The sequence below is a fragment of the Eulemur rufifrons genome, chromosome 16, assembly GCF_041146395.1.
Source record: "Eulemur rufifrons isolate Redbay chromosome 16, OSU_ERuf_1, whole genome shotgun sequence".
NCBI lineage: Eukaryota > Metazoa > Chordata > Mammalia > Primates > Lemuridae > Eulemur > Eulemur rufifrons.
This window is the reverse complement of record NC_090998.1, coordinates 37,962,815-37,987,886: the sequence shown is the minus strand read 5'-3', so window position 1 is coordinate 37,987,886 and position 25,072 is coordinate 37,962,815. Positions and strand designations below refer to the sequence as shown.

Genomic DNA, 25,072 nt, shown 5'->3' with positions numbered 1-25,072 from the left:
CGGATGTGTCGCCGCTTAGGTGACGCTGGGAAGTACTTGCAGCCTCCGTCGCTGCCTTCTGGTTGAAGCACTATGGAGGGAGAGAGGAAGAACAACAACAAACGGTGGTATTTTACTCGAGAACAGCTGGAAAATAGCCCATCCCGTCGTTTTGGCCTGGACCCAGATAAAGAACTTTCTTATCGCCAGCAGGCGGCCAATCTACTCCAGGACATGGGGCAACGTCTTAACGTGTATCCTTGCGGCCTAGGCTTTTGGCCTTCGAGTCGGTCCCGCCATGCTCCGCATCCAGGCCTTCAGCTCTGGTGGGGACCAAAGCGGGGAAGAAGGTGGGCAGGAGGAGCTGGATGTCTAGGTAGGAGAGCCCACGGTGGGGCGGGCTGAAACTCTGTTCGCGCGATGGCAGCGAGGCGGAGTTAATTTCCCGCTCGCTCACCCGTGCCACCAGCCTTGCTGGGAGTTCGTATCCTTCCCAGCTTTATGTTTTAACTAGCTCTTCCTAGTCCCTCTTCAGTGTGTTCTGACCTGCTCTGGTGACTTTAAGATTCTCCTTTTCCGCTGTGCTTTAGGGGTCTAGTAGAGGTTTCACTGTTGACAGCTCTCTCTCAGTGTGTGAAGAGTTTCGAGAAATTCAGTACCTGAAGGCCTAGAATTAATACCCCAGGTTTGGTTCAAAATCCATTCCTCCCACTTGCTAGCTGTCAAATTCTTGGTCTTCTCATCTGTAAAAATGGGATGATAACCTCATGCATTTGATTCTGTCCCTACGACAATGCTTGGCATTCAGATGTTCAAATAGTAGTAGCTGCTGTGAAGAGTTTTATAGAATTTAAGAGGAAGGAAAGATGTCGGCTTATGTTTTTAGGGATGTAGACTCACAGAATCGAATGTTTTAAATCTTTTACAAAATATTGGGTTCTTATGTTACTTAGAGTGCTGGTGTATATTCGTTTTCTTCATATTTCAAAGATGTGCTAAGTTAGTGATTTCCCCTCCAAATATTTTTGTTTGTCAAAAAATACACTCATTTGGTGGTGGAGAAAACTAATATGGTTTTAAAGTTTTTTCACTCTGTGCACAAAAACTTTTTCTTGGGTGCAGCTTCCATTTAAATGTGTTGCTGTTTGTATCTTAAGGTTGTGTTCATCTCAAAGTAGGTGTCCTTTTTATTGTCATTTTGTTTCCTATTGATATCCAGTCTGTTTCCTAAGCATCCAGTCAGTGCGGAGTTAAACTTTTTTGTTTCAAAATCTGTTTCAGTGTATTCTTAAAATGTTTTCCCTTTTGTATGTGTGTTGTCATTAAGGTTGTTGCCACCATGGGACTGCATTATTTCTGGACCCCATATTTCAGCTGAGGTCTTTAGAATTAAGATATTTAAAAGTTTTTCTTTTCATTTAATGAATATCAGGTCATTTCAAAGTATTTGTGGTCCCAGGGATCACCATGTGAGAAGTCTTGGTTGCCAGAGAGAAGTGGAACTGAAAAGTTAATTGCTGGAGTTTAGAAAGTGAGGGAGATAGTGCAGACATATTTAGAGGCCAGGTCAGGAAGAGCCCTGTAAATCATGTATAAGAGATATCCTGAGCTAAGAGATCACCACTGCAGCATTTTCAGAAGGCAAGTGACAGAAATGTTTAAGATCTTACATTTTTTTTATAGTTTATCTTGATCCACATATCCTGAGAGTTTGTTTATTCATTCAGTAAATTTATATTAAATATCTGTTACGTGTAAGACATTGTGCTAAATGTCAATTGGCGATTAATAATTTGGTGAAAGAAAACAGACCTCTTTGCAGAGGCAGAGGTAAGTATGATTTCATTTAGTAGCATCTACCGTGCTTGATCATTTGGTGGTCTTTTGGGAGGAGTTAGAGGTTACATTTGTGGAAATTATACTGCCTGCCTGCTTGTTTTTGGACCTTAACTTGAACACTTAAGCTCACAATTGACTATCAACACTGCTATCGTGTACATGCATCGATTCTACATGATTCAGTCCTTCACACAATTCCATCGAAATGTAAGTATTATTATTATTGTTATTTATTATTTTTTAGAGACAGGGTCTTTCTCTGTCTCCCAGGTGGTAGTGCAGTGGTGCGATCACAGCTCACTTCAACCTCGAACTCCTGGGCTCAAGAGATCCTCTTACTTCAGCCTTCCAAGTAGCTGGGACTACAGGCGTGAGCCACCGTGCCTGGCCAAGTTTAATTTTTTCATATGGTGTAATCCTTTTGTGATAGATTCTAACTACGTGTTTCATTTATGGCTGGTCTTTGCTACTGCACTGGGATTTGAACTTTAGAATTTAGGGTTGATCACTTTGCTTATGTGTCATGCTGCTGTTTTGATTCCAGTCTTCCAGTTTTCCTGTGAAGTGTCTAGTTGTCTGGTAGATTTAGACACCCTTAGAGTAGGTGGATTGGATTCTTTAATAAGTAGATTATTGAACACTTAAAGTTAACATTTTTGGGTTGGTAGGGTAGCATTAAAGGGGAAATCATGCTTAATTTAAGTATAACTTTCAAAGTGGGAAATAATAATATGGTCACAGGAAAGGAGTGTAAGTTATTTAGATTTTCCAAAAGCTTTTGATAAAATTCCAATCAATGGTTGGAGGAGAAGGAATATTATATAATAATGACTGGGGAAGTGACTTTTAATAATAGGAAAAAAAATAGTAATAAAGGGATTTTTTTCTGGACAGAATTGTAAATAGTGATAGTTTCAGTTTTGCTGCCTCAGATGGTCTTATTTCACATGATTGTAAATGTATAGTGTTATCCCAGTTCTAGGAAAGACTGTATTTGTTTAATAAAATCCCAACGTAATAGGGATAAACTTGGAGAATGCTTCATATGGATTTGTGAGTAAAATATTTCATTATGGGGTTTGGGGGGGGGATGATATTAACTCAAAAAATCTTATTTTTGGCTGGACTCAGACTTAGAAGTAGATGCTCTCATAGAGGACAGCCTACGTCTCTTGGCAGTCTGTTCCTGGCGCTTTTCTTTGGCCTCTTTCATTCTCTTGGCCAAAAGTTTAGCATATTCTGCAGCCTCTTCCTTATTTTTCTTAGTGTGCTATTTCTTCAGAGCAATATGCCGGCATTTATGTTGCAGGACACCTGGAGTTACAAGTCGCTGAATCTTAGGTGCTTTGGTCCTAGGTTTCTTACTTTCTTTGTTTAAGGGCTTCCTTACAACATATTGGTGAACATCATCTTTAGACAGATTGAAAAGTTTGCGGATTCTGCTAGCTCTTTTGGGCCCCAGATGCTGAGGTACTGTAGTATCAGTCAGTCCAGGGATACCCTTTTCTCCTTTTTTTTTACAATAACCAAGTTGAGAACACTCAGATTGGCATCCACGATACAACCCTGAACGGATTTGCACTTTCTTTTTCCAGTTCTCCTTGGTCTATAACAGGAATGCCCTTTACTCAGTAGCAGGTGAACACAACCATGGGTCAAGACACCCTGGTTCACGGGGAAACCTTGCCTGTCATTCCCACTACTGATCCGGACCACGTAACCCTTCCATTCTTCACCCAGAGCGTCAGCAGCAACTTCCGTGGCCATATGCTTCTCATAGAAAGTACGAAGTTTGCATTCATCGTCCACTTAATGAGTTTCTGGCAGCCAGTTGCTGGGAAGGAGATACTCAACTTCATCTTGAAGCAGCTGATTGCCTCCAATGTGCCAGGAAAAAGAGCTCTTTTTGGTTTTTTTCTTAAAAAAGGTTATACTACTAAGGAAACTTGTTTAAGACATACCCTTTAGGGTGATGGGTTTTAAACTTTTTTTTTTTTTTTTTTTATCCTATAGGAAAAGAATCTGTGAAGGTAGACATAGCTCCTGTAATGTAAGAAATTGGCAGAATCAATATTGGGAATAACTGCATAATAAGCTTTTCAGACTTGTGAATTAAGTATTCCTAATTTTTCATGATTGTCCAGTTAGCTTGGCTTTCTTCTGCCCTTAATCCCCATCCCTCCAGCCATGCCCTACTTCTGATTGCAGGGAGAGATAAGTATGTTAGCATTTAATGAGGCTATCTAATGACACCAGAGTAGAAGGTAGTGGATGAAGAGTGAAATTTGAAGAGGAAGTTCATGGCTATTGCGCCAATTCTGTAGGTTTTCTATAATTCTTTTTTTTCTTTTTTATCAAAATATTACAGAAGAAAATTTTCTATAATTCTTTCCTTTTATTACAATAAAGATTTAAAATAGGGGGTGAAAAAAATCTCAAATCAACTTTTCCATTTTGTGCATGTATAGGTTAATACATATTTCCCCCTACTTTCATCTGTTAAATTACATCTTATTTCCTACATATTAAGCTTGGCAAGGACAGAGACTCACTTTTCTGTATATTTTCCGAAGCACCTTCAGTAAACTTATTGAATGAATGAATGAATGATCTGGTAATTATCCAATATGAAGATATTCTTTTGGATGTCATGGCCTTTTCCAAATTCCAGTGATTAATTTGGAGTTGTTGATCCTCTTTAGAGGATTGATTTTAGACACATTCTAGAATTAACAGATCAAAAATATCGCTCTTTTAATATATTCTAAAAGTTTAGATGAGATGAATCTAAATTCAAATTTGAGAGGCTTTAATACATTGCTGTGGCATTGGTGTTATAAATATTCAATCCCTCATGCATTTTTCATGTTACTTTTTTCTTATTACAAAGGCAATAGGACCGGGCATGGTGGCTCACGCCTGCAGTCCTAGGACTTTGGGAGGCCAAGGCGAGAGGATTGCTTGAGCTCAGAAGTTCGAGACCAGCCTGGGCAAGAGTGAGACCCTGTCTCTACTAAAAAATAGAAAAAATTAGCCAGATATAGTGGTGCATACCTGTAGTCCCAGCTACTTGGGAGGCTGAGGCAAGAGGATCACTTGAGCCCAGGAGTTGGAGGTTGCAATGAGCTACGATGACATCACTGCACTCTACCCAGGGCAACAGAGTGAGACTCTGTCTCCAAAACAAACAAAAAAAAGGTAGTAAATTCCCATGGTAATAATTAAAACAGTACAGAAATGTATAATGTGGAATTTAAAAGCTCCTCTGTTAACCCACCCAGAGATAACCATTGATAACTGTTTGGCATGTAGTGTCCCAGACATTTTTCTGTATGTACAGTAGCATTTATTTCTATTAAAAAAAATCATGTTTTACTATACTACTGTTGTGCAACTTGCCTTTATCACTTAACAGTACATATTGGACATCTTTTCATATTGGCTTCTCGTTATTTTAAATAGCCACGTAGTATTTGTGTAGTTACCATAATTTATTTAACTAGCTCCCTATAGGTGGGTATTTGGGTTGTTTTTAGTTTATTATATTATAAATAATGTTACATAGGATAGTCTTGTACTTATATAGTACACTTGTGTGAGAATTTTAATATAAATTCCTATAGGTGGAATTGCTGTACGCAAGGGTATGCATATGTAAAATTTTTGTTGTGTTGATTTGCCCTCCTGAAAGATTATCAGTATGCCTTGTTTCCAGCACTGTAGAAGAGTGTCCTTTTTTTTAACACCTTAACAAAAAATATTCATTACTTCAAGAAATATTTTAGTTCTTCAGGAAATATTAAGTACTTGTTAAGTGCTAGTTATATGTTGGTGAGCCAGATTAATGGGGTCCTAGATTATTTTCTTAATTTACATTGCTTCAATTAGTGAAGTTGAGGTTTTCTTGCCTTTTGGTCATGGTTCTTCTCGTGAAATTGAAGAATTGAGTGAAAAATTGACTGATTGCTAGTTCTCTTTGCCCCCTTTTTATTATTCTGATTATCTTATTTTTATGAGTTCTTTATATATCATACCTGTTCTCAGGTGTTGTGAATATTTTTCTCATTTTATGTTTTTTTATTGATGTATACAATAAAGCATAAAAATCTAAATGATGCAAATTGATTAATTTTTGCATTATTATTTTTTATATGTGACCACATCTCAGATCAAGATAGTATTTTTCCAACACCCTGGTAGGTAGAGTACTTGTCTTTTAATTAAAATAAATTTTATTTCTTTAGTGGACATGGTTAAATAACTGCTTTATTTATTTACACTTAAGTTCTGGAATTGCATTTACTTTCTTTTTGAGAAGAAATTCAATCTCATTAATTGAATTTCTACATGTACTATCTTAAATGTTTTTAAGTGGGGGAAAATAAAAGTGGTGAACTACTTGGGTGGGCTGTGTGTGTTTATATATTTCAAAATACAGATTCTGTATTTAGTGCCTAACATATTTGATTGGTGTATTTTACTCTAATTAGTTGACTCTTAAGAGGTCAAGCTCAGTAGTTAAAAGTAGGGTCTCTGGAGTCCTTTCTAGATTTGGAACTGTGCTCTAGTGCTTCCTAGCTGTGTAGCTTTGGGCAAATGAGTAGTGGATAGGCTTTAAATGAATTAATTTGCCCATAGCAAACAATAAACATTAGCTAGCATTATTGTTTTCTGAAAGTGGAGAAAATGTTATACTCTTAACTGGTATAAGAATTCCTCCTAGAGAAACTTGGCCTTTGATGGGGAAACACTTTGGTATGTAAACTTGACAAATGATTCCATAAGGAATATTGAGTATTTATATGGTTGATTGCATAAAAATTAAATTGAAAATTATCTCTTGCAGTCTTTTGCTTAATGAGATATTGTGTTGCCTTGTTATCTATTGTTTATATACTATATTATAGTTAGCTCCTTTCAAATATATTTTTAGTTCCTGGAAGGCAGAGTTAGATAGGTTTAAGACCTTGGTGTTGTCTTTGTCCTTTTCCTTTTCCCCTTTGTCCAGTAAGTTATAAAATCTTTTTTTTTTTTTTTTTTTTTTTTGAGACAGAGTCTCACTTTGTTGCCCAGGCTACATTGAGTGCCTTGGCATCAGCCTAGCTCACAGCAACCTCAGACTCCTGGGCTCAAGCGATCCTCCTGCCTCAGACTCCCAAGTAGCTGGGACTACAGGCACGAGCCACCACGCCCGGCTAATTTATTGTTTCTATTTTTAGTTGACCGGCTAATTTTTTTTTTTTTTTTTTTGAGACAGAGTCTCACTCTGTTGCCCAGGCTAGAGTGAGTGCCGTGGCGTCAGCCTAGCTCACAGCAACCTCAAACTCCTGAGCTCAAGCGATCCTCCTGTCTCAGCCTCCCGAGTAGCTGGGACTACAGGCATGCGCCACCATGCCCGGCTAATTTTTTCTATATATATTTTTAGCTGTCCATATAATTTCTTTCTATTTTTAGTAGAGGTGGGGTCTCGCTCTTGCTCAGGCTGGTCTCGAACTCCTGAGCTCAAACGATCCGCCCACCTCGGCCTCCCAGAGTGCTAGGATTACAGGCGTGAGCCACCGCGCCCGGCCTAATTTTTTATATTTTTAATAGAGACGGGGTCTAGCTCTTGCTCAGGCTGGCCTCAAACTCATGAGCTCAAGTGATCCTCCCGCCTCGGCCTCCCGGAGTGCTAGGATTATAAGCCTGAGCCACCGCGCTGGGCCCAGTTACAAAATCTTGTTAATTTTTATATTACTGTTTTTTCTCTCCCTGTAAATATATTTTTTCATTATCATAAAATTGAGGCCGAGTGTAGTGTCACTGCCTGTATGTAGTCTTAGCTACTTGGGAGGCTGAGGCAGGAAGATTGCTTGAGCCCGGAAGTTCAAGGCTACAGTCCAGCCTGGGTGACAAAGCGAGACCCTGTCTCTTAAAAAAAAAAAAAAGAAAAAAAGTTGTAAGAAAGGATTGAAGGAGAAAATGAAGATTTCACTATAACTCACTTTTCAGAAATAATCCTGTTTAATGTTTTGAGTATATCCCATTAGAATTTTTGTCTGTATGCAAATACATGCATATATATTTAGTGCAACCCTAAATAGTTTTCCAAAGTGATGCCTGTTTCTTTTTTCCATTATTTCTAATGTTAGTGCCTACTCTAAATTTTGTTTCCTAATGCCTGAATTATTATTAAAATTTTTCTTTTTTTTTTTTTTTGACCGGGCGTGGTGGCTCACACCTATAATCCTAGCACTCTGGGAGGCCAAGGTGGGAAGATCGCTCAAGGTCAGGAGTTCGAGACTAGCCTGAGCAAGAGCGAGATTCTGTTTCTGTAAAAATAGAAAGAAATTAACTGGACAACTAAAAAAATATAGAAAAAATTTGCCGGGCGGCATGGTGGTGCATGCCTGTAGTCCCAGCTACTTGGGAGGCTGAGGCAGAAGGATCGCTCGAGCTCAGGAGTTTGAGGTTGCTGTGAGCTAGGCTGATGCCACGGCACTTACTCTAGCCTGGGCAACAGAGTGAGACTCTGTCTCAAAAAAAGAAAAAATTTTTTTCTTTTTTTTAAATTAACTTTTAATGTATCCCATCCTTTCCTCCTTCTAGTCCTACCTGCCACCAAATTGCGCTTCCTTAATATTTCTTATACTCTACGTTTTTCTGAAATCTTTAGTGTTTCATATCCCATTATGTATTTCATTTAACTACTCAGTTTAGTGTTCAAAATGTGCTTCATGCCCAGATCCCATACCTTTGTTCATGCGCATTTTCTTCGACGCTGCCTTGTTTATGCCAAAGACTGAGAAATGCATAGTAGCAAGCTCTGTATACAACTGAAACAAATGTGAAGGAAAAGAATTACTATGAATTGAATTTGTGGAGGAAAACTTGCTCTAGAAAAGTATTACGTATAACTGCGGGGATACAAATAAGTATTAGAATATCTATTCTAGTCAGTAAAGTGAAATAGATACTTAAATTCTGTGAAATTATTAATTGCATTTCTTTGACTTGTGAATTATAGCTCTTGCCATTGCCATCTTTAATTCACTGAAATATTCCTAAGATTCAAGAAAAGTCTACTTCTGAAGTTTCCCAGATTACTAGGCTACATTAATGTCATATTGCTCTAATCTTTTATATTGTTTAGTGTCTTAGTTTGTTGTCTCAGATACATATAAATAATTGATATATAATTTATATACATTAAAATTCATTGTTTTAATTTGTACAATTCACTGGTTTTTAGTATATTCACAGTATTGTGCAACCATCACCACTGTCTAATTCCAGAACATTTACATCACCCCAGAAGCTCCTCACCCATTTGCAGTCACTCCCATTTCCCACTTCCCCCAGTCTGTAGCAACCATTAACCTACTTTCTATCTCTATGGATTTGCCTGTTCTGGACTTTTCAATTTACTCCTTAGAAAAATGTATAGAGTGATTTGATGTAAACAAATTCTTTAATAAAGAATTTCACTTTATTTCATTTTTATTTTTTTTAGAGATGAGGGTCTTTCTCTGTTGCCAGAGTGCAGTGGCACAATCATAGTTCACTCCAGCCGTGAACTGCTGTGCTCAAGCGATCTTCCCACTTCAGCCTCCCGAGTAGCTAGGATTACAGGTGTGCACCACCATGCCCAGCTAATTTTTTATTTTTGTTTTTTTGTTTGTTTTTTTTTTTTAGAAACAGGATCTTGCTGTATTGCTCAGGCTGGTCTTGAACTCCTAGCCTCAAGTGATCTTACCACCTTGGCCTCCCAAACCGCTGGATTGCAGGCAGGAGCCAAGAATCTCATTTTAAATAGAAAACTGTCTATTTATATCTAGTACCTTCTCCCATAGATAGCTTTTAATGAGAGGTTGTCCAAGGATTGTTGTTTGGAAGTGGACATGGATCAATGGATAGGAGAGGGGAAGATATTATAAGTAGCAGGAAAAGCATAAATAAGAGTTCATGGGCCGGGCGCGGTGGCTCACACCTGTAATCCTAGCACCCTGGGAGGCCGAGGCGGGTGGATCACTCAAGGTCAGGAGTTCGAGACCAGCCTGAGCAAGAGTGAGACCCCGTCTCTACTAAAAATAGAAAGAAATTATCTGGCCAACTAAAATATGTATAGAAAAAATTAGCCGGGCATGGTGGTGCATGCCTGTAGTCCCAGCTACCCGGGAGGCTGAGGCGGTAGGATCACTTAAGCCCAGGAGTTTGAGGTTACTGTGAGCTAGGCTGATGCCATGGCACTCACTCTAGCCAAGGCAACAAAGCGAGACTCTGTCTCAAAAAAAAAAAAAAAAAAAAAAAAGAGTTCATGAAGTTGAGACAAACACTGGATTTGTTTGAGACTTAGCTCCTCTTTAGATCCACCTAGGTCTAGAAATAAATAAATAATAAACATGATCTGTTTTCTCTCCATCCAGTCTGTGGCTCCAGCAGCCTTGTTTCTAGCAGCTAAAGTAGAAGAGCAGCCAAAAAAATTGGAACATGTCATCAAGGTAGCACATGCTTGTCTCCATCCACAGGAGTCACTTCCTGATACTAGGAGTGAGGTAAGAGATTAATTATACATCTGTTTTTCTTTATATTTATTATAACTTAATATTGTAACTTTGATTTACTGAAGTTTGAATGAGGGCTGTTAAAGGCACCTTTTAATGTTTGTTTTTTCCTTAGCAAAAAAAAAAATCACATAAATTTTATGGCAAAAGTTAATTGTATTCATTATAGTAAAATTTGAAAATGCAGAAAAACAAAGAAGAAAATACATCACCTAGATATATTTTAGACAGCCAAAGCACAGTGAACCCCACTGGTACTTCTGGCTTCTTTTCTATAAATAGCTATGTGTACATGTATTTTGTATCTGGTTTTTTTTTTTTTACTTACTATATTTCAAATATTTTATCATTTTATTAATTTTCTACTTTAAAAAAAGTCTAGATAGTATTTCATCATATGCTTGTGTGCATGTGTATATATATATTTTTTAACCATTCTCCATTAAGAAGTATAGATAATTTCCATCTTTTTGCCGCTATGGATGTTATGAAGAATATTCTCATAGATACATTTTTGTTATGAGTCCTTAAGAAAGTGAGTCCTGTCACTAGTTTTTTTTTTTTAACTTTTAAAGAAATTATAAAAATTATATATATGCTTATTATAAAAGAATCCAAAAACTTAAGAAACATTTAAAGTCAAAGTTCATCTCCCTTTTTCTTAGTATACTGCTGGTTATAGTTTGATAGATATTTTTCCAGACCTTTATCCTACGCACATACACACAGCTTTTTGTTTTCTTCTATCCTTTCTTGACTTTCTTAAAGAAAGGAAACTATCTTCTGGTTGTAGAAGTCAGTGATTGAGGATTGATGAGTTGGAAATTCTGATTTTTGTAAGTAATTAAAGAAAAATTATGGATTTTTGTTACTAGATTATTTAAGTTTCTTACAGTGGATGTCTGGGTTATCCTTTATCAAATAGATAAATGGAATTGTGTGTTTTCTTCTGATCATAATGGAGAAAGGTTTTGTTTGCCAGGGAGTTTTTATTTTTAATAATAGTCCTTCCTAATTATATTATGTGTAGCCATGTCTTGACTTCCTTTGTTTTTCTCTTTGAGCCACACCAGTAGCTCTTGTTGAAAAGTGATTGGTCTGGACTTTATTTAGGTTTGAGATTAGTAAATGTGATTATAGAATTGAGTTAACAAAACAAAAACATAATAATCCCCAGTTTTTTTTCCTTCTCCAATACATATTTACATAATTTCTCCCAAGTCTCCAGTTGTTTTAAGATAGTTGGGGGGGTAGATATTCTCTCCACTGTGTGGAAAGGAGAACTAGCATAGTTTTAAATCCTTATCAATTTATTCAAATCATAAAGTTAAGTGGAAAGTTAATTTTTTAAAAAGATTAATTTTAATCATTTTATTTGATGCAGTAAATCTAAATTATTGTCACTTTAGCATGTAATCGATGTTACTAAGTTATTAGTGAGGTATTTTACATTCTTTATTTTTTAACTGTCTTCAAAATCCGATGTATATTTTACAGTTATAGCACATTACAGTTTAGATTAGCTACATTTCAAGTGCTTAGTAACCAGATGTGGCTAGTGTTATAGTTTTGGTTGTTACAAATCTGAGAGAACTTTCTTGTTTATTACCTTTTCCTTTGAACTCTTCTGTTAATTTTTAGAAATCTAGCATTGCCACAAAGGGGAAGGTTTAACAGGAGTCAAATGTTTGATACCAGTTAAATGTCTACAGTACTGTTGGAAGATTCTGCGAATGTATTTTGGTGGTGTTGAAAAAAGATATATTTTAAATTGTCTTATGTCTAAATCACATGAGCTTTAAAACCTAAAATATTAATCAGTCTGAAAATGAACCAGATCTCTGGTGCTATTTCCGTAGTCATATATGAATAAAGTTATCTCTCAGTGTGCTATTTTACTTTTTTTTTTTTTTTTTTTTAAGGAAAATCTGTACTGAATGAGGATGAGGGATCAGGATTGTATTTTAATTCCTATTCTATCTCCTATTTTCACCCCTGCCTTTTATTGTTTTGGTTTCTCTAGGAGGGGTTGTTAGAATTGTTTACACTTTACACATTATGTGTTTGTAGAGAATAATTTCTGTCTTCTCACTTATAGGCTTACCTGCAACAAGTTCAAGATCTGGTGATTTTAGAAAGCATAATTTTGCAGACTTTAGGTAAGTTTATTTTCCTTTAAAACACTAAAAAAGTTATTTAACATAATGATTTGATTTTAAGTTTGCCAAATAGGAAACAGAAAGAAAATCCCTTGGGATGTTTTTGCAGAGTGTCTGTCCCTGTTTCCAGATTGTAGAGGTTATAGAGCTCAGAGTTTAACCCTGGCCTATACCATAGGGAGAATATAAGCAGTACAGCTGACCTTTGAAACAGCAGTTAGTGGGGTTTTTTCCCCTCATTTTAGGTTTCATGATTTGCTTTTTAAGGTTTGGTACTTTTAACCTTGTAAATAATGACAAAAACTATCTAAAGAACATTTTTCCTTTCATGGATTGTTATGGCCTATTTGTCATTGTAGTTAGATAACAGCATTTGTTTTTAAAATTAGTAACTGGTGTTTAGAACAGCAAAGTGGAAATGGAGGAACTCAAACTATAGTGGTTGCGTGGGCAACTCTGATGATGTTCCTTTATTATCTATTATTTTCATCAGATAGGCTATCTTTAAAAGCTTAAAAAATATGGAAATAAAGAATTTCTTGTTCTTTTGGACTGCCATTTTTTTCTCCCAGGTAGGATAGGATTTTATGAATTGTGTTTGAAAGTTATTAGTATAGCTATATATTTTTTGCACAATGTACACATGATGAGTTATTGAAAGTTTATCTCTGAAGTTAATTTCTGCTAGTTGACTCTTAAATTATCTTCAAAATATTCATATTTTAGGGGACAATGAATTTTTTCTGGTGAAATAAATTTTTATTAATATTTTAATGTGGAAACCAGTAAGATCTAATTCACAGAAATCAGTTATACTTTCAGAATAATTTGCACCTTGTAAATTTATCAATAGAATTTCTTGTATGGGGAAAATTTTAGTTATATTCTCAAAAAAGACAACTTACTCAAAGACGGTTTTTGTAGACACACTGATCCTCCTTAAATAATTCTGGTAAAGACCATTTGAGGTAAAATAAAATGATCAGTGTCTGCTGTAACTGAGATGATGAAAAGGAACAAAACTGAGGTAAAAGAGGAATAGGTTTTAGAATGCTTTTCAGGGTTAAACTTTAGGGCGGGCACAGTGGCTCATGCCTGTAACACTAGCACTTTGAGAAGCTGAGGTGGGAGGATCACTTGAGCCCAGGAGTTTGAGACCAGCCTAAACAACATAGTGAGACTCTGTCTCTACAAAAAATAGAAAAATTAGCTGGGCATCGTGGCACACACCTGTAGTCCTAGCTACTTGGGAGGCTGAGGCAGGAGGATCCCTTGAGCCTAGGAGTTTGAAGTTGCAGTGAGTTATGATGATCATATTGCACTCTACCCCCAGAAACAGAGCAAGACCCTGTCTCAAAAAAAAAAAAAAGTTAGGCTTTAAAAGGTAGTCATCACTTGAGTGACTCCTTCTTCCAACCTTATGTTATATTCTGTTGTCCCTAAAAATGTGTTTTGTGCTCTTCAGTGCTCTTGAGATCTTAGCAGTCCCCTCTAGCTCAAAGTGTAAGCAACTTTGAAGATAATACGTCTTAGAGAAGAGTATACTACATTCCGTGTGTGACTCTTAGCCTTTGAACAGCAATTTTGAGCAAGGGAAATGAGGGAGGCCTTTAGTGATGACTCAGATAAAATAAATATAAAATGTTTTTGAGTATCTCTAGCTTTTTAACCAGTTACTTTTTTCTTTTAAGGCTTTGAACTAACAATTGATCACCCACATACACATGTAGTAAAGTGCACTCAACTTGTTCGAGGTAAGGAATCCCAACTTGAGATGTCTTAAATTGTTTTACCATTTAGAGGCTGTGGCTTTCTGTGAACAAATACATAACACATCTGCTTTGACCAAAAGTTAAATTGAAAGGCCTACTTAGTTTATATAAAACTAAATGGTGGCCGGGCGTGGTGGCTCACGCCTGTAATCCTAGCACTCTGGGAGGCCGAGGCGGGTGGATCGCTCGAGGTCAGGAGTTCGAGACCAGCCTGAGCAAGAGCGAGACCCCGTCTCTACTAAAAATAGAAAGAAATTATATGGACAAATAAAAACATATATAGAAAAAATTAGCCGGGCATGGTGGCGCATGCCTATAGTCCCAGCTACTCGGGAGGCTGAGGCAGTAGGATCGCTTAAGCCCAGGAGTTTGAGGTTGCTGTGAGCTAGGCTGATGCCACGGCACTCACTCTAGCCTGGGCAACAGAGCGAGACTCTGACTCAAAAAAAAAAAAAAACAAAAAACTAAATGGTGAGAGTTAACCTCTTGAAGATGTTTGTCTTGTGGTAGTAGGTGATCTTATTTTAATTCTAGGGTTGATTAAAGGCTACCCAGAAGGCCAAGGCAGGAGGATCACTTGAGTCCAGGAGTGTGAGACACAGCCTGGGCAACATAGTGAGACCCTGTCCCAGCAAAAATTTTTTAAAAAGTCTGGACATCATTGTGCGTTTAAGTGCTGTTTATAGTTTTGTAGACCAAACTGATAGTTGGTCTTATTTTACATTTTACTAATGTGTGTTTCATGTGAAAATTTGCAGTTTTCTCAAGTTCTTTATGAAAGTATTAAAATGTTTATGTTGGCCATGCGCAGTGGCTCATGCCTGTAATCCTAGCACTCTGGGAGGCCGAGATGGGTGGATCGTTTGAGCTCAGGAGTTCGAGACCAGCCTGAGCAAGAGCGAGACTCTGTCTCTACTTAAAAAAAAAAATAGGGCCGGGCGCGGTGGCTCACGCCTGTAATCCTAGCACTCTGAGAGGCCGAGGCGGGTGGATTGCTCAAGGTCAGGAGTTTGAGACCAGCCTGAGCAAGAGCGAGACCCCGTCTCTACTAAAAATAGAAAAAAATTATATGGACAACTAAAAATATATATATAGAAAAATTAGCCGGGCATAGTGGCGCATGCCTGTAGTCCCAGCTACTCGGGAGGCTGAGGCAGGAGGATCGCTTGAGCCCAGGAGTTTGAGGTTGCTGTGAGCTAGGCTGACGCCACGGCACTCACTCTAGCCTGGGCAACAAAGTGAGACTCTGTCTCAAAAAAAAAAAAAAAAAAAAAATAGAAAGAAATTAGCTGGATAACTAAAAGTATATATAGAAAAAATTAGCCAGGCATGGTGGCGCATGCCTGTAGTCCCAGCTACTTGGGAGGCTGAGACAGTAGGATACCTTGAGCTCAGGAGTTTGAGGTTGCTGTGAGCTAGACTGACACCACGGCACTCTAGCCCGGGCAACAGAATGAGACTGTGTCTCAAAAAAAAAAAAAAAAAAAATTGTTGAGCAAGGATAAGGTTAGAGGCAGATATTTGTTAACATTGAAAAGATGACATTCTAGGGAAGATACCTTGCTTTGTTACCCAGAGCAAATTTTTTTTTTTTTTTGGAAAAAGGAATGTGGTTTTTTCATTGTAATAAATTAAATAATTTATGTTATTTGATGATTTGGGGAGTAAATTATAGGCCATTCCATTAAAAACTTATCAGCAAAAATCACTTTTCCCAAATATATTAAGGTCTTCTGGATTCTGTTTCTGGCTTTCAGATCATCTTAGTTCATCTAGCTTAGTGTTTCTCGGTGAATCCTTATATCAGAATCTCTAAATTACTTGCTACAAGTATCTTAAATATTTGGTGTGCAGAATAAAGCTTGAGTTCCCTCGGTCTGGAAGCAGCATAATTATTAAAATTAAAAATCATTGATCTGTATCCTTAGGTAGAATATAAACATCAGGTGGTCAGGGATCATGTTTGCCTCATTTACCACTCTATTCATAGTACCTTGCAAATATTAAATGGTTACTAAATATTTGTTGAGAATAAATGGAACTAACAACTTTTTTCCTTCCCTTGCCCCTACCCCACTGTTTGTATTTGTTTGTTTGTTTGTTTGTTTTTAGCAAGCAAGGATTTGGCGCAGACTTCTTACTTCATGGCAACCAACAGGTTTATATTTTAATTTTTTTTCCCTTCTAATTTTGGGAAAGGATTTTACTTGGGTTGGAATTGTTACCTTTTGAGTGGTAAATACAACTACTTAGTAAACTAGAACCCAAGGACCCCAGGCATGGAAATGATCTTTGATACAATGCTGTAGACAATTCTCTGGTAACTGTTGATTTTTATGCACAGTTTTCATGTTGTAGTTTAAATTTCCATGGTGCTTTTTAATTTGCTATGGTGATATAAGTATTTAGTACTGATTCTTTGATAGGGTACTCAATTCTGTATATGTTACTTTGCTTTAAAATATCCAAGAGCACAGCTCTGAACATTAAGTTAAACTTAGCGTTCATTGATAGTGACCGAAAACCTAATTTGGAAGATTCTGCAATAATTATGATATTTTAAGACTCCTTTTTCTTCCCCCACTCCCAAACACATGGGCCACTTATGTGTATAAAGACTTTCAATACTTTTTCTTTCTTCCTTTTTTTACAAAATAAATTCTTAGTACATAACCTGTATTATCAAATGACTAACTTACTCTCAACTGTAATCCCTGATATTGTTTGTTCATGGAAACCAAAGATACCCCTAATAACTGTTAGGGCTAAGAAGTTTCTTCTTATAACCTCTTATGAGAAATTTTTGAAATAAACCATCAATCAAGCATATTCATACTTGAGAGAAAGATTGTTCATTATTTTAAATAGACCTGTGATTGGTAAGAGACAAGGTAATTTCTGCAGTATTTCCTTAAGTACTTAATTTAGGGATTGCACACACCAAAAAGCTTATAATTTTGCTTAAGATCTGAGCTTAGTCTCAGTGTAATAGGTAATAAACATTGACTCAGAGCTTGGATACTGGTCAGAAGTCAATGTTTTAAAAAACTTGAATACCTAGCCTTCCCCCTTCCCCCGTGCCCCCTCCCTTTTTTTTTTTTTTTTTTTTTTTTTTTGGCTCTGGTCAGTGTGTGGATTGGATGATGTGCAGTCAAGAAATTTAGAAATGTTGTTACCTGAACAGGTGGGTTAATAGGAAAATAGAGTGCTGTATCAGAGCACTGGATATTTCTTGCCCTTCTCACTCTCCTGTGTTTTTTTAAACTTTTTTTTTTTTTTTTTTTTTTAATAATGGAGAGTTTTAGCTTTGGGTTGAGAATTGAGAGCTCATGACACTCTCTGTTTCCTTCCCTCTGATGTCAGCCTGCATTTGACCACATTTAGCCTGCAGTACACACCTCCTGTAGTGGCCTGTGTCTGCATTCATCTGGCTTGCAAGTGGTCCAACTGGGAGATCCCAGTCTCAACTGACGGGAAGCACTGGTGGGAGTATGTTGACGCCACAGTGACCTTGGAACTTTTAGATGGTAAGTTTTAGAGTAAGGGACCTTGAAAAGCACTTGCTTTTGATCTGTCACATACCTGGCTGAACATGACTTGATTCAGATGAAAATAGTGAGTTAGTTGAGGTTATTCTTGCTTCATTACTTCTGTCTTGCTGAGTCTTTCTTGAATGTTCTATTTTATTTGTAGAACTGACACATGAATTTCTACAGATTCTGGAGAAAACTCCCAACAGGCTCAAACGCATTCGAAATTGGAGGGTAAGACTCACTGCTGTCAACTTGTGGAACAAAACTAGTTTCTTCTTTTGACTGCACCAGTGAATATACCAGAATTGAATATGTACCCTAGGTTTGGAATTTCCTTTTTTGTAGTTATGCAATAATCATGGCTTCAACTTCATAGCTTGGATACTGGCCCAGAAGTTAAAGGCTATAGGTGATAGCAGGATTTGCCTTGCATTTTGCAACTCCTGTGATATGTCATTTGGTTAGCAACATTGGTTATTTTCTGCGTGGAGACTGTTAGGGTAAAAACATGGCTTCTCTGAGTCAGAGTATCGGCTTCTGGTAGAGGCAAGATAGAAAATTACAAGGTTAGAGCTGGTGTTGTGATTTTAAAAATGGATTTTATAATTTTGTTTCTGTGTAGATTATAGTCCAAAGTTGTAATTCAAGTATTTTTCAAATTATTAGTTATGAATAATGAAATCATTCCTTCTTTTCCCCAGTATCAGATACAAAATTTCTTTTAAAATGGTTCCCTCATTTTCTCATAAGTCGAGACTGATAAACTTAATTTTATTCTCCTGAGTTGAACGAGTTGTAGAAAATGAGTTTGCCTCTTAGAAGCCTAGGGTTAGAAGTAGGTTTGAGATCACATAGTTCATATTTTACTTTCATATAAAATCTCACCACAATTGCTAGAATTTGTTCATGGACTAACAACTTGCAGTCATAAGAAGGCATAGATGTTATTGAATGATTTTTAGATAAGCACAAATTATTTTATGTTCTTGCTTTGTAACATTTGTAAAGATTGCTGTGACTTTTTGTTGTTGTTGTTGTTGCTGTGACTCTTGATTGAAGGTTTTAAAATCTTCTTCTGATGGTAGTATTTATATTGGGTTTTATGTTAGGATAGCCTCCTGTTTGTGACCTATCCAGAACTTCCAGTGTTGCTGCAAGTACAATCTATTCAACTCAGTGTTTTTCTATTTAATAAATTACCTCAAGTGAAGGGATGTTATTTGCTTCATTCTAGGCATGCCAGGCTGCCAGGAAAACAAAAGCAGATGACCGAGGAGCAGATGAAAACACTTCAGAGCAGACAATCCTCAATATGATTTCCCAGAGCTCTTCAGACACAACTATTGCAGGTTTAATGAGCATGTCAACTTCTACCACAAGTGCAGTGCCTTCTCTTCCAGTCTCTGAAGAGTCATCTAACAGCTTAACCAGTGTGGAGATGTTGCAGGGCGAGCGTTGGCTGTCCTCTCAACCTCCTTTTAAACTAGAACCTGCTCAGGGTCATCGGACTAGTGAGAATTTAGCACTTATAGGAGTTGATCATTCCTTGCAACAGGATGGTTCAAATGCATTTATTTCCCAGAAGCAGAGTGGTAAGAGCGTACCATCAGCTAAAGTGTCACTGAAAGAATACCGTGCAAAGCATGCAGAAGAGTTGGCCGCCCAGAAGAGACAACTAGAGAACATGGAGGCCAATGTGAAGTCACAGTATGCATATGCTGCCCAGAATCTCCTGTCTCACCATGATACCCATTCTTCAGTCATTCTAAAAATACCCATAGAGGGCTCCGAAAACCCTGAACGGCCTTTTCTGGAAAAGGCTGACAAAACAGCTCTCAAAATGAGAATCCCAGTGGCAGGTGGAGATAAAGCTGTCTCTTCAAAACCAGAGGAGATAAAAATGCGCATTAAAGTTCATACTGCATCTGACAAGCACAATTCTGTAGATGACAGTGTTACAAAGAGCCGAGAGCACAAAGAAAAGCACAAGACTCATCCATCTAATCATCATCATCATCATAATCACCACTCACACAAGCACTCTCACGCACAGCTTCCAGTTGGTACTGGGAATAAACGTCCAGGTGATCCAAAACATAGTAGCCAGACAAACACCGTAGCACACAAAACCTATAGCTTATCTAGTTCTTTCTCCTCTTCCAGTTCTACTCGTAAAAGGGGGCCCCCTGAAGAGACTGGAGGGGCAGTGTTTGATCATCCAGCCAAGATTGCCAAGAGTAGTAAATCCTCTTCCATAAGTTTCCCCTTTCCTCCACTTCCTACAATGGCCCAGTTACCTGGGCATAGCTCAGACACAAGTGGCCTTCCCTTTTCACAGCCCAGCTGTAAAACTCGAGTTTCTCATATGAAACTGGATAAAGGGCCCAGTGGAGCCAATGGTCATAACACAACTCAGACGATAGACTATCAAGATACTGTGAATATGCTTCACTCTCTGCTCAGTGCCCAGGGTGTTCAGCCCACTCAGCCCCCTGCGTTTGAATTTGTTCATTCTTATGGTGAATATCTGAATCCACGGGCTGGTGGGATCTCCTCCAGATCTGGCAATACAGACAAACCCCGGCCACCACCTTTACCATCAGAACCTCCTCCACCACTTCCACCCCTTCCTAAGTAAAAAAAAGAAAAAGAAGAGGAGAAAAAAAACTTCTTTAAAAAACATGTCAGTTTTTTTTTTTGTTTTTTTGTTTTTTTTTGACTACTGATTCTGAGTTAAGAAAATTACTTCCCTTATGAAATATGTCACCCTTCTTGGACTAGGGAATAAATTGATACTGAGACATAAGTGGGAGGGTGGTGGAGGACCTTGGTTATTATATCTGCTGTCTCATACATTTAACTATTTTATTACAATTTTACTGGTATCACAGAGGTGGGAATGTGTTGAAGCTGTGAAGGATTAAGAACACTTTCTCTATTCTTGGGCCTCTCCACCTTCCAATTAGATTGATTGCAGCTGGTATCTTCCCTCTTCTTGCCAGAACTGAAATATGGAGGGTTTGTTTTATCAAACAATTGTGGATCCTTTTGGTGTTTAATATATCAGAAGAGAGGAAGTATTTAAACGTCAAAATCTTTTAAGAGACTTTTAAAAAGTAATTTAAAGAAAGTAAGTTATCTGTTTAGTTTTTTTTTATATAATTGGGGAGGGGATGGAGATTTTGCTGTGTATGAGATACATAGCAGTGACTCCTGGTGGGTGGGATTGGAGGGTGGGAATTTGTGCGGGGTGGGTGGGAGGGTAGGTTTTTTGGCCAAGAGTTCTGAAGTAGGCGTGGGCCACTTGAAGTGTTGAGACCTTTAAGTGTAAGTGTGGGTATGTGTGTTTTAAGTGTGTGTGTCTAAAAATCATGTTTTATCTTTCCCTCCCTATCCCTTACTGTTTTCACTTCCCAACAGTCTACTAGAGAGACAATGGTTGACCTTGAGAACATAAAGGAAGGAAGAGGCTTGTATTTGACTTGTCATTTTCCCCTTTCTTTATGTTGTAATTGAGTAGTAGCCCCCTAATTTCTGGTTTGGGCAAGTGCTGCCTATGGCCTGACTCTTAACTTCATTATGAAAACTTCCTTTTTACCCCTCTTTTCATTTTGATGCAAAATGGGTGTGGTTGAGGAAGGAGGATTGGTGAGCAAGGCCAGCTTGTGTGCCCTACAGAATTGGGTGTGTCTTTTTTCAAGTTGGGCTTTGGGAAAGTGTTCAAATGAGAGCAATCTCAGGGTCTGTGAAGGGGAGGGGGATGTGCTATGTATATCCTGCCTATAAAAGCCCAGACCATATGTGAAAGTAGTTCTGGGAAAAGCCATGAAACTAGGGGATACTAAAAACAATGAAATTGTGATTTGGAATTTTTAGGACATTGTGTTTTAAATTATATTATGAATATAAGACTTGCTTTTTTAAATCTGTATATCTGAAGGGAAACAGCTGTATCCTCAGGTTTTTGCCACCTATATTACTTGAGAGATTGGAGCTGGTGAATTTAATAGTACTGATGCCATGAGAGCAAGCAAGCCTAGCAAACAGATACTGGTGTGTTCAGATTGTTCATCTGTGGTGGCTTTAGATTCTAGACAGAAGTTCTTGAGATTTCTGAGTCCTTTAAAAAATAAGTCAGAAGTCCTTTTGTTATGGGGGCTTGATTATCCCATATATTAGGAGTAAACATTTTTGATGAGGAAAGAATTCTAAGCCAAGCTGTCTAATTCAAAACCACCTCGCCACAGATCATTTGATGGGATATTCTTTGGTTTTCATGGCATTTTTTTTGCTCTAGAAGAGATGGTGCAATTTGAATTTGTTATCTTGTTTTTAATGCAGCTTCCTTCACACCAAATAGTCTTTAGGGAGCAGCTGAATTCTTTTCATTGGAAGTCCTAGGGAAATGGACTTGTACAAGTGCTGCTGCTTGCCAGAAATAGTTTGGGAAGAAAACTAAAGCAGTTGGAATTGATGATGTACTGGCCTAATATAGAAAGGCATTTGTAGGAAGGGGTTGGTGTCCTGCATCTCTGTGTATTTGACCTGTCTAGAGTGCCTACCATTGCTGGCTAAAACAAGGAGCTCTCTGTTGACCTCTAAACCATTAATATTTCTTGGTGTGTCTCTTCACTTTTATAGGTGACATATAGATGACATTTTCCTCTTTCCCCTTGATATTTTCTTTGTTGTGCCAGATAATTGGTAGATGTGTGTTTGTGTTTACTAAATTTAGGCTTCCTATTTATTTAGATTCTGTTTGGTAGCATCTGTTTCCCTTTCTGGCCTTTCCAAAGGGAATATGCCATTTAATTTGTATCTGTATCTTTGTGGAATTGATGATCACTGCTTTGATTGTGGAAAATGTCTTTTCTAGCTTTTAATTATTCTTATCAAATGTCACATATTTTTAAATCACATACTCCTTCACCACAAAGGTGCATATCCATTTGACTTAATAGCAGTTCTTCAAGGCAGTATTGTAGTTAAGTTCCTTACAGTGTTGTTAGGAATGAACTAGACAAAAGTGCTTACAAAGACTTAAGAGCTGCGTTATGCTGTGTAGTCTGACCTTTGCACTAGTAGATCATTGCTGATATAGGTTGCTTTAGAGATCTTTTATATTAATGCCTCCTGGTACCATCTTAAGATACCTACAGTGTCTGCTTTTAGATCTATGCATATGTCATGAACCTCCTTATAGGTTCCTCATGAAGCTGCTGTATTGTTTTTGGGTTAGCAGATGGACCTGTCAACTAGCATGTGTATCGTCCAAATTCCATAAACTCAATTAAAACCTTATTGTGTTTTAACTGAGTTTGGGTTATGTGGTTTCTGTGCTGTGTGTGTCTTTCCTATCTTCACACCTTCAAAGGGTAAGAAATGGGATTTATACATCCAAAGTTAGTCTAGTAAATATGGCTTTTTGTTTCTTTTTTTAGCGTAGACTGTCAAGGATAAGTGAAGGTAGTAAGTAGGCCTGGAGCCTCAAGTTCTGTAAATCTCATTCCTGAAACTTTGCTTGACTCTCATGTTGACAAAAACAAATACCTGTGGATTGTTCTTACAGTTTTTAAATCAGATACCTGTGTTGCTGTTAGAACCCTAGTGAAACGTTGATCTAAAGCCAAACTGGTCTTCTAAAGTATCAGTTATGCTTTTGGGGTTTAGAAAATACTTAGGTGTTAGTCTAGTCTTCTCATTCGTGAATCAATGTATTTCCTTATAACTTCTCTTTTCTTCTTTTTTAAAAATGATTATAGTGTATATGATATAGTTCTGTATTATTGGGTTCACCAGTGTTGACAGAAAAATTTTAAGTCTCCAGTTGGAAACAACAGCAATGGATTAGGATATAGAAATCATGGTAACATCACTGCTCAGTTTTCTTAAGCTTCTGCTACCTAATCCTTCATATTGGAATGTATACTTCTCATACCTTGCTTCTGGTAGAAGGCAATTAGACAGGCCTTATGTATCCCAGTATGGTTGGGTTTTAAACATATTTGTATTTCCCTTATTTGGGGAATTGATTATTTAAAAAATTTTTTTTTGTTTGTTGTTGAGTTATTTTTATACTTAAGTTGGGACAAGGGAAGGTCTAGAACATCTTGAAGTGGGAATACAATATTATTCTTTCGGATTTGGGAGAATTTAAGCAGTCTATGCAGTCCATCAGATGGTGAGAAATAGCCCTCTGCTAATTAGCCTCCACTAAACTTTTGGTGTCTTTGATACCTCCCCAAATTTCTTGAGTTGTTGCTTAACACCCAGCTCTTAACTGAGTGTTTGCTCCTGATAGTTTAGGAAATATTCATGTTGTACCGCACTTAACAAGTTTTATTGTGTCTTAACTTCTGTGGATGCGAGTTTGAAACCAGCACGGTACTCTAATCCTACCTGATAGAGTGGTCTGGAATGGAAATTATTTTTTATGTGGAAGAGCTCTCCCTTTTAATGTTGCTAAAGTTTTTAATATGAACTTGGTATTGGAAAAGGGAGGTAAAGAAAAAGAATGTTTACTAAAAAGCAGTATCTATTCTTCTTTCTGAGTGTGTATTCATGGTTGAATGAAGAGAAAGGCTCTTGGGTTTTGTGTTGCCATGTAAAGCATGGAGAGGGATGCTTGACAGCATGCTAATTGAAGCCAGAGCAAGTATGTCCTCCATCAGGTAATCAGGAACTCTTCAGTTGAAGCTGAGGAACTAACTGATTAGTTGTTGATCATAATGTAATTATGTGAAAGTGCTGGCTAGTTTAAGCACCCAAAGAAAAGAATGCAGCAGCCTAACTTAGTGTTAACCTAGGTTTCTGAATTTGAAACTGACCCTTTCCTACCCTACTTCACACACCTAAAACTGTCCATTTTCTTATCAGACCAAAGAGCAAAAAGGAAAAAAAAAAAAAGTAAAACACTTTACCAATCTGTGTCACTCAGGTACAATTTTGTGGTGAGATTTTTGTCTGTTATCTTTGTAGTGCTCTTAAGAGTCCTTTCTCAGCATATTCTGCTATTGCCTCTGTCCTCCTTGGGGCACCTCAGTTCTGGATGCTACCCCTGGGATCTCTGCTGTTATGTGAATGATAGGATGTAAGTAAGGGCTCTTTGTAAAAAATCAAAAAATTTTTAAAAAAGGATGTTGTATACATTTTATAGTCTGGCTATCAGTTTGATATCTTGCTGTCAAGTATGTTTCTCAATCTGTATTTATCCATCCCATCAATAAACGTTAATGATAAAATACTCA

At 37.5% G+C, this 25,072-nt stretch overlaps 1 protein-coding gene and 1 pseudogene across 4 annotated transcripts; one reads left to right on the top strand and one right to left on the bottom strand.

The window, feature by feature from the left end:
• Positions 1–40: 40 nt before the first annotated feature.
• Positions 41–25,072, top strand: CCNT1 (cyclin T1). Of its 4 annotated transcripts, none has more exons than XM_069490164.1 (9): positions 41–233; positions 1,944–2,025; positions 10,224–10,352; positions 12,460–12,520; positions 14,212–14,274; positions 16,405–16,450; positions 17,656–17,819; positions 19,060–20,955; positions 21,246–25,072. In XM_069490164.1, the coding sequence occupies exons 1-8, from the start codon at positions 73–75 to the stop codon at positions 19,092–19,094; spliced, it is 741 nt and encodes a 246-aa protein (XP_069346265.1). In that variant the 5' UTR covers positions 41–72; the 3' UTR covers positions 19,095–20,955; positions 21,246–25,072. The 4 variants fall into 4 exon arrangements, with proteins under 4 accessions (XP_069346265.1, XP_069346262.1, XP_069346263.1 ...); XM_069490161.1 differs by adding an exon at positions 17,986–18,056 and having other exon boundaries at positions 19,060–25,072; XM_069490162.1 differs by adding an exon at positions 17,986–18,056 and having other exon boundaries at positions 41–463; positions 19,060–25,072.
• On the bottom strand, positions 2,928–3,677 carry LOC138396911 (small ribosomal subunit protein eS6-like; annotated as a pseudogene).

Bases quoted from the DNA above. Each gene is read 5' to 3' on its own strand.
- CCNT1 (XM_069490161.1), top strand. From the start codon at position 73: ATGGAGGGAGAGAGGAAGAACAACAACAAACGGTGGTATTTTACTCGA. The intron at 234-1,943 runs GTATCCTTGCGG...TGAACACTTAAG, and splicing joins ATGGGGCAACGTCTTAACGT to CTCACAATTGACTATCAACA. The intron at 16,451-17,655 runs GTTTATATTTTA...CTCTGATGTCAG, and splicing joins TACTTCATGGCAACCAACAG to CCTGCATTTGACCACATTTA.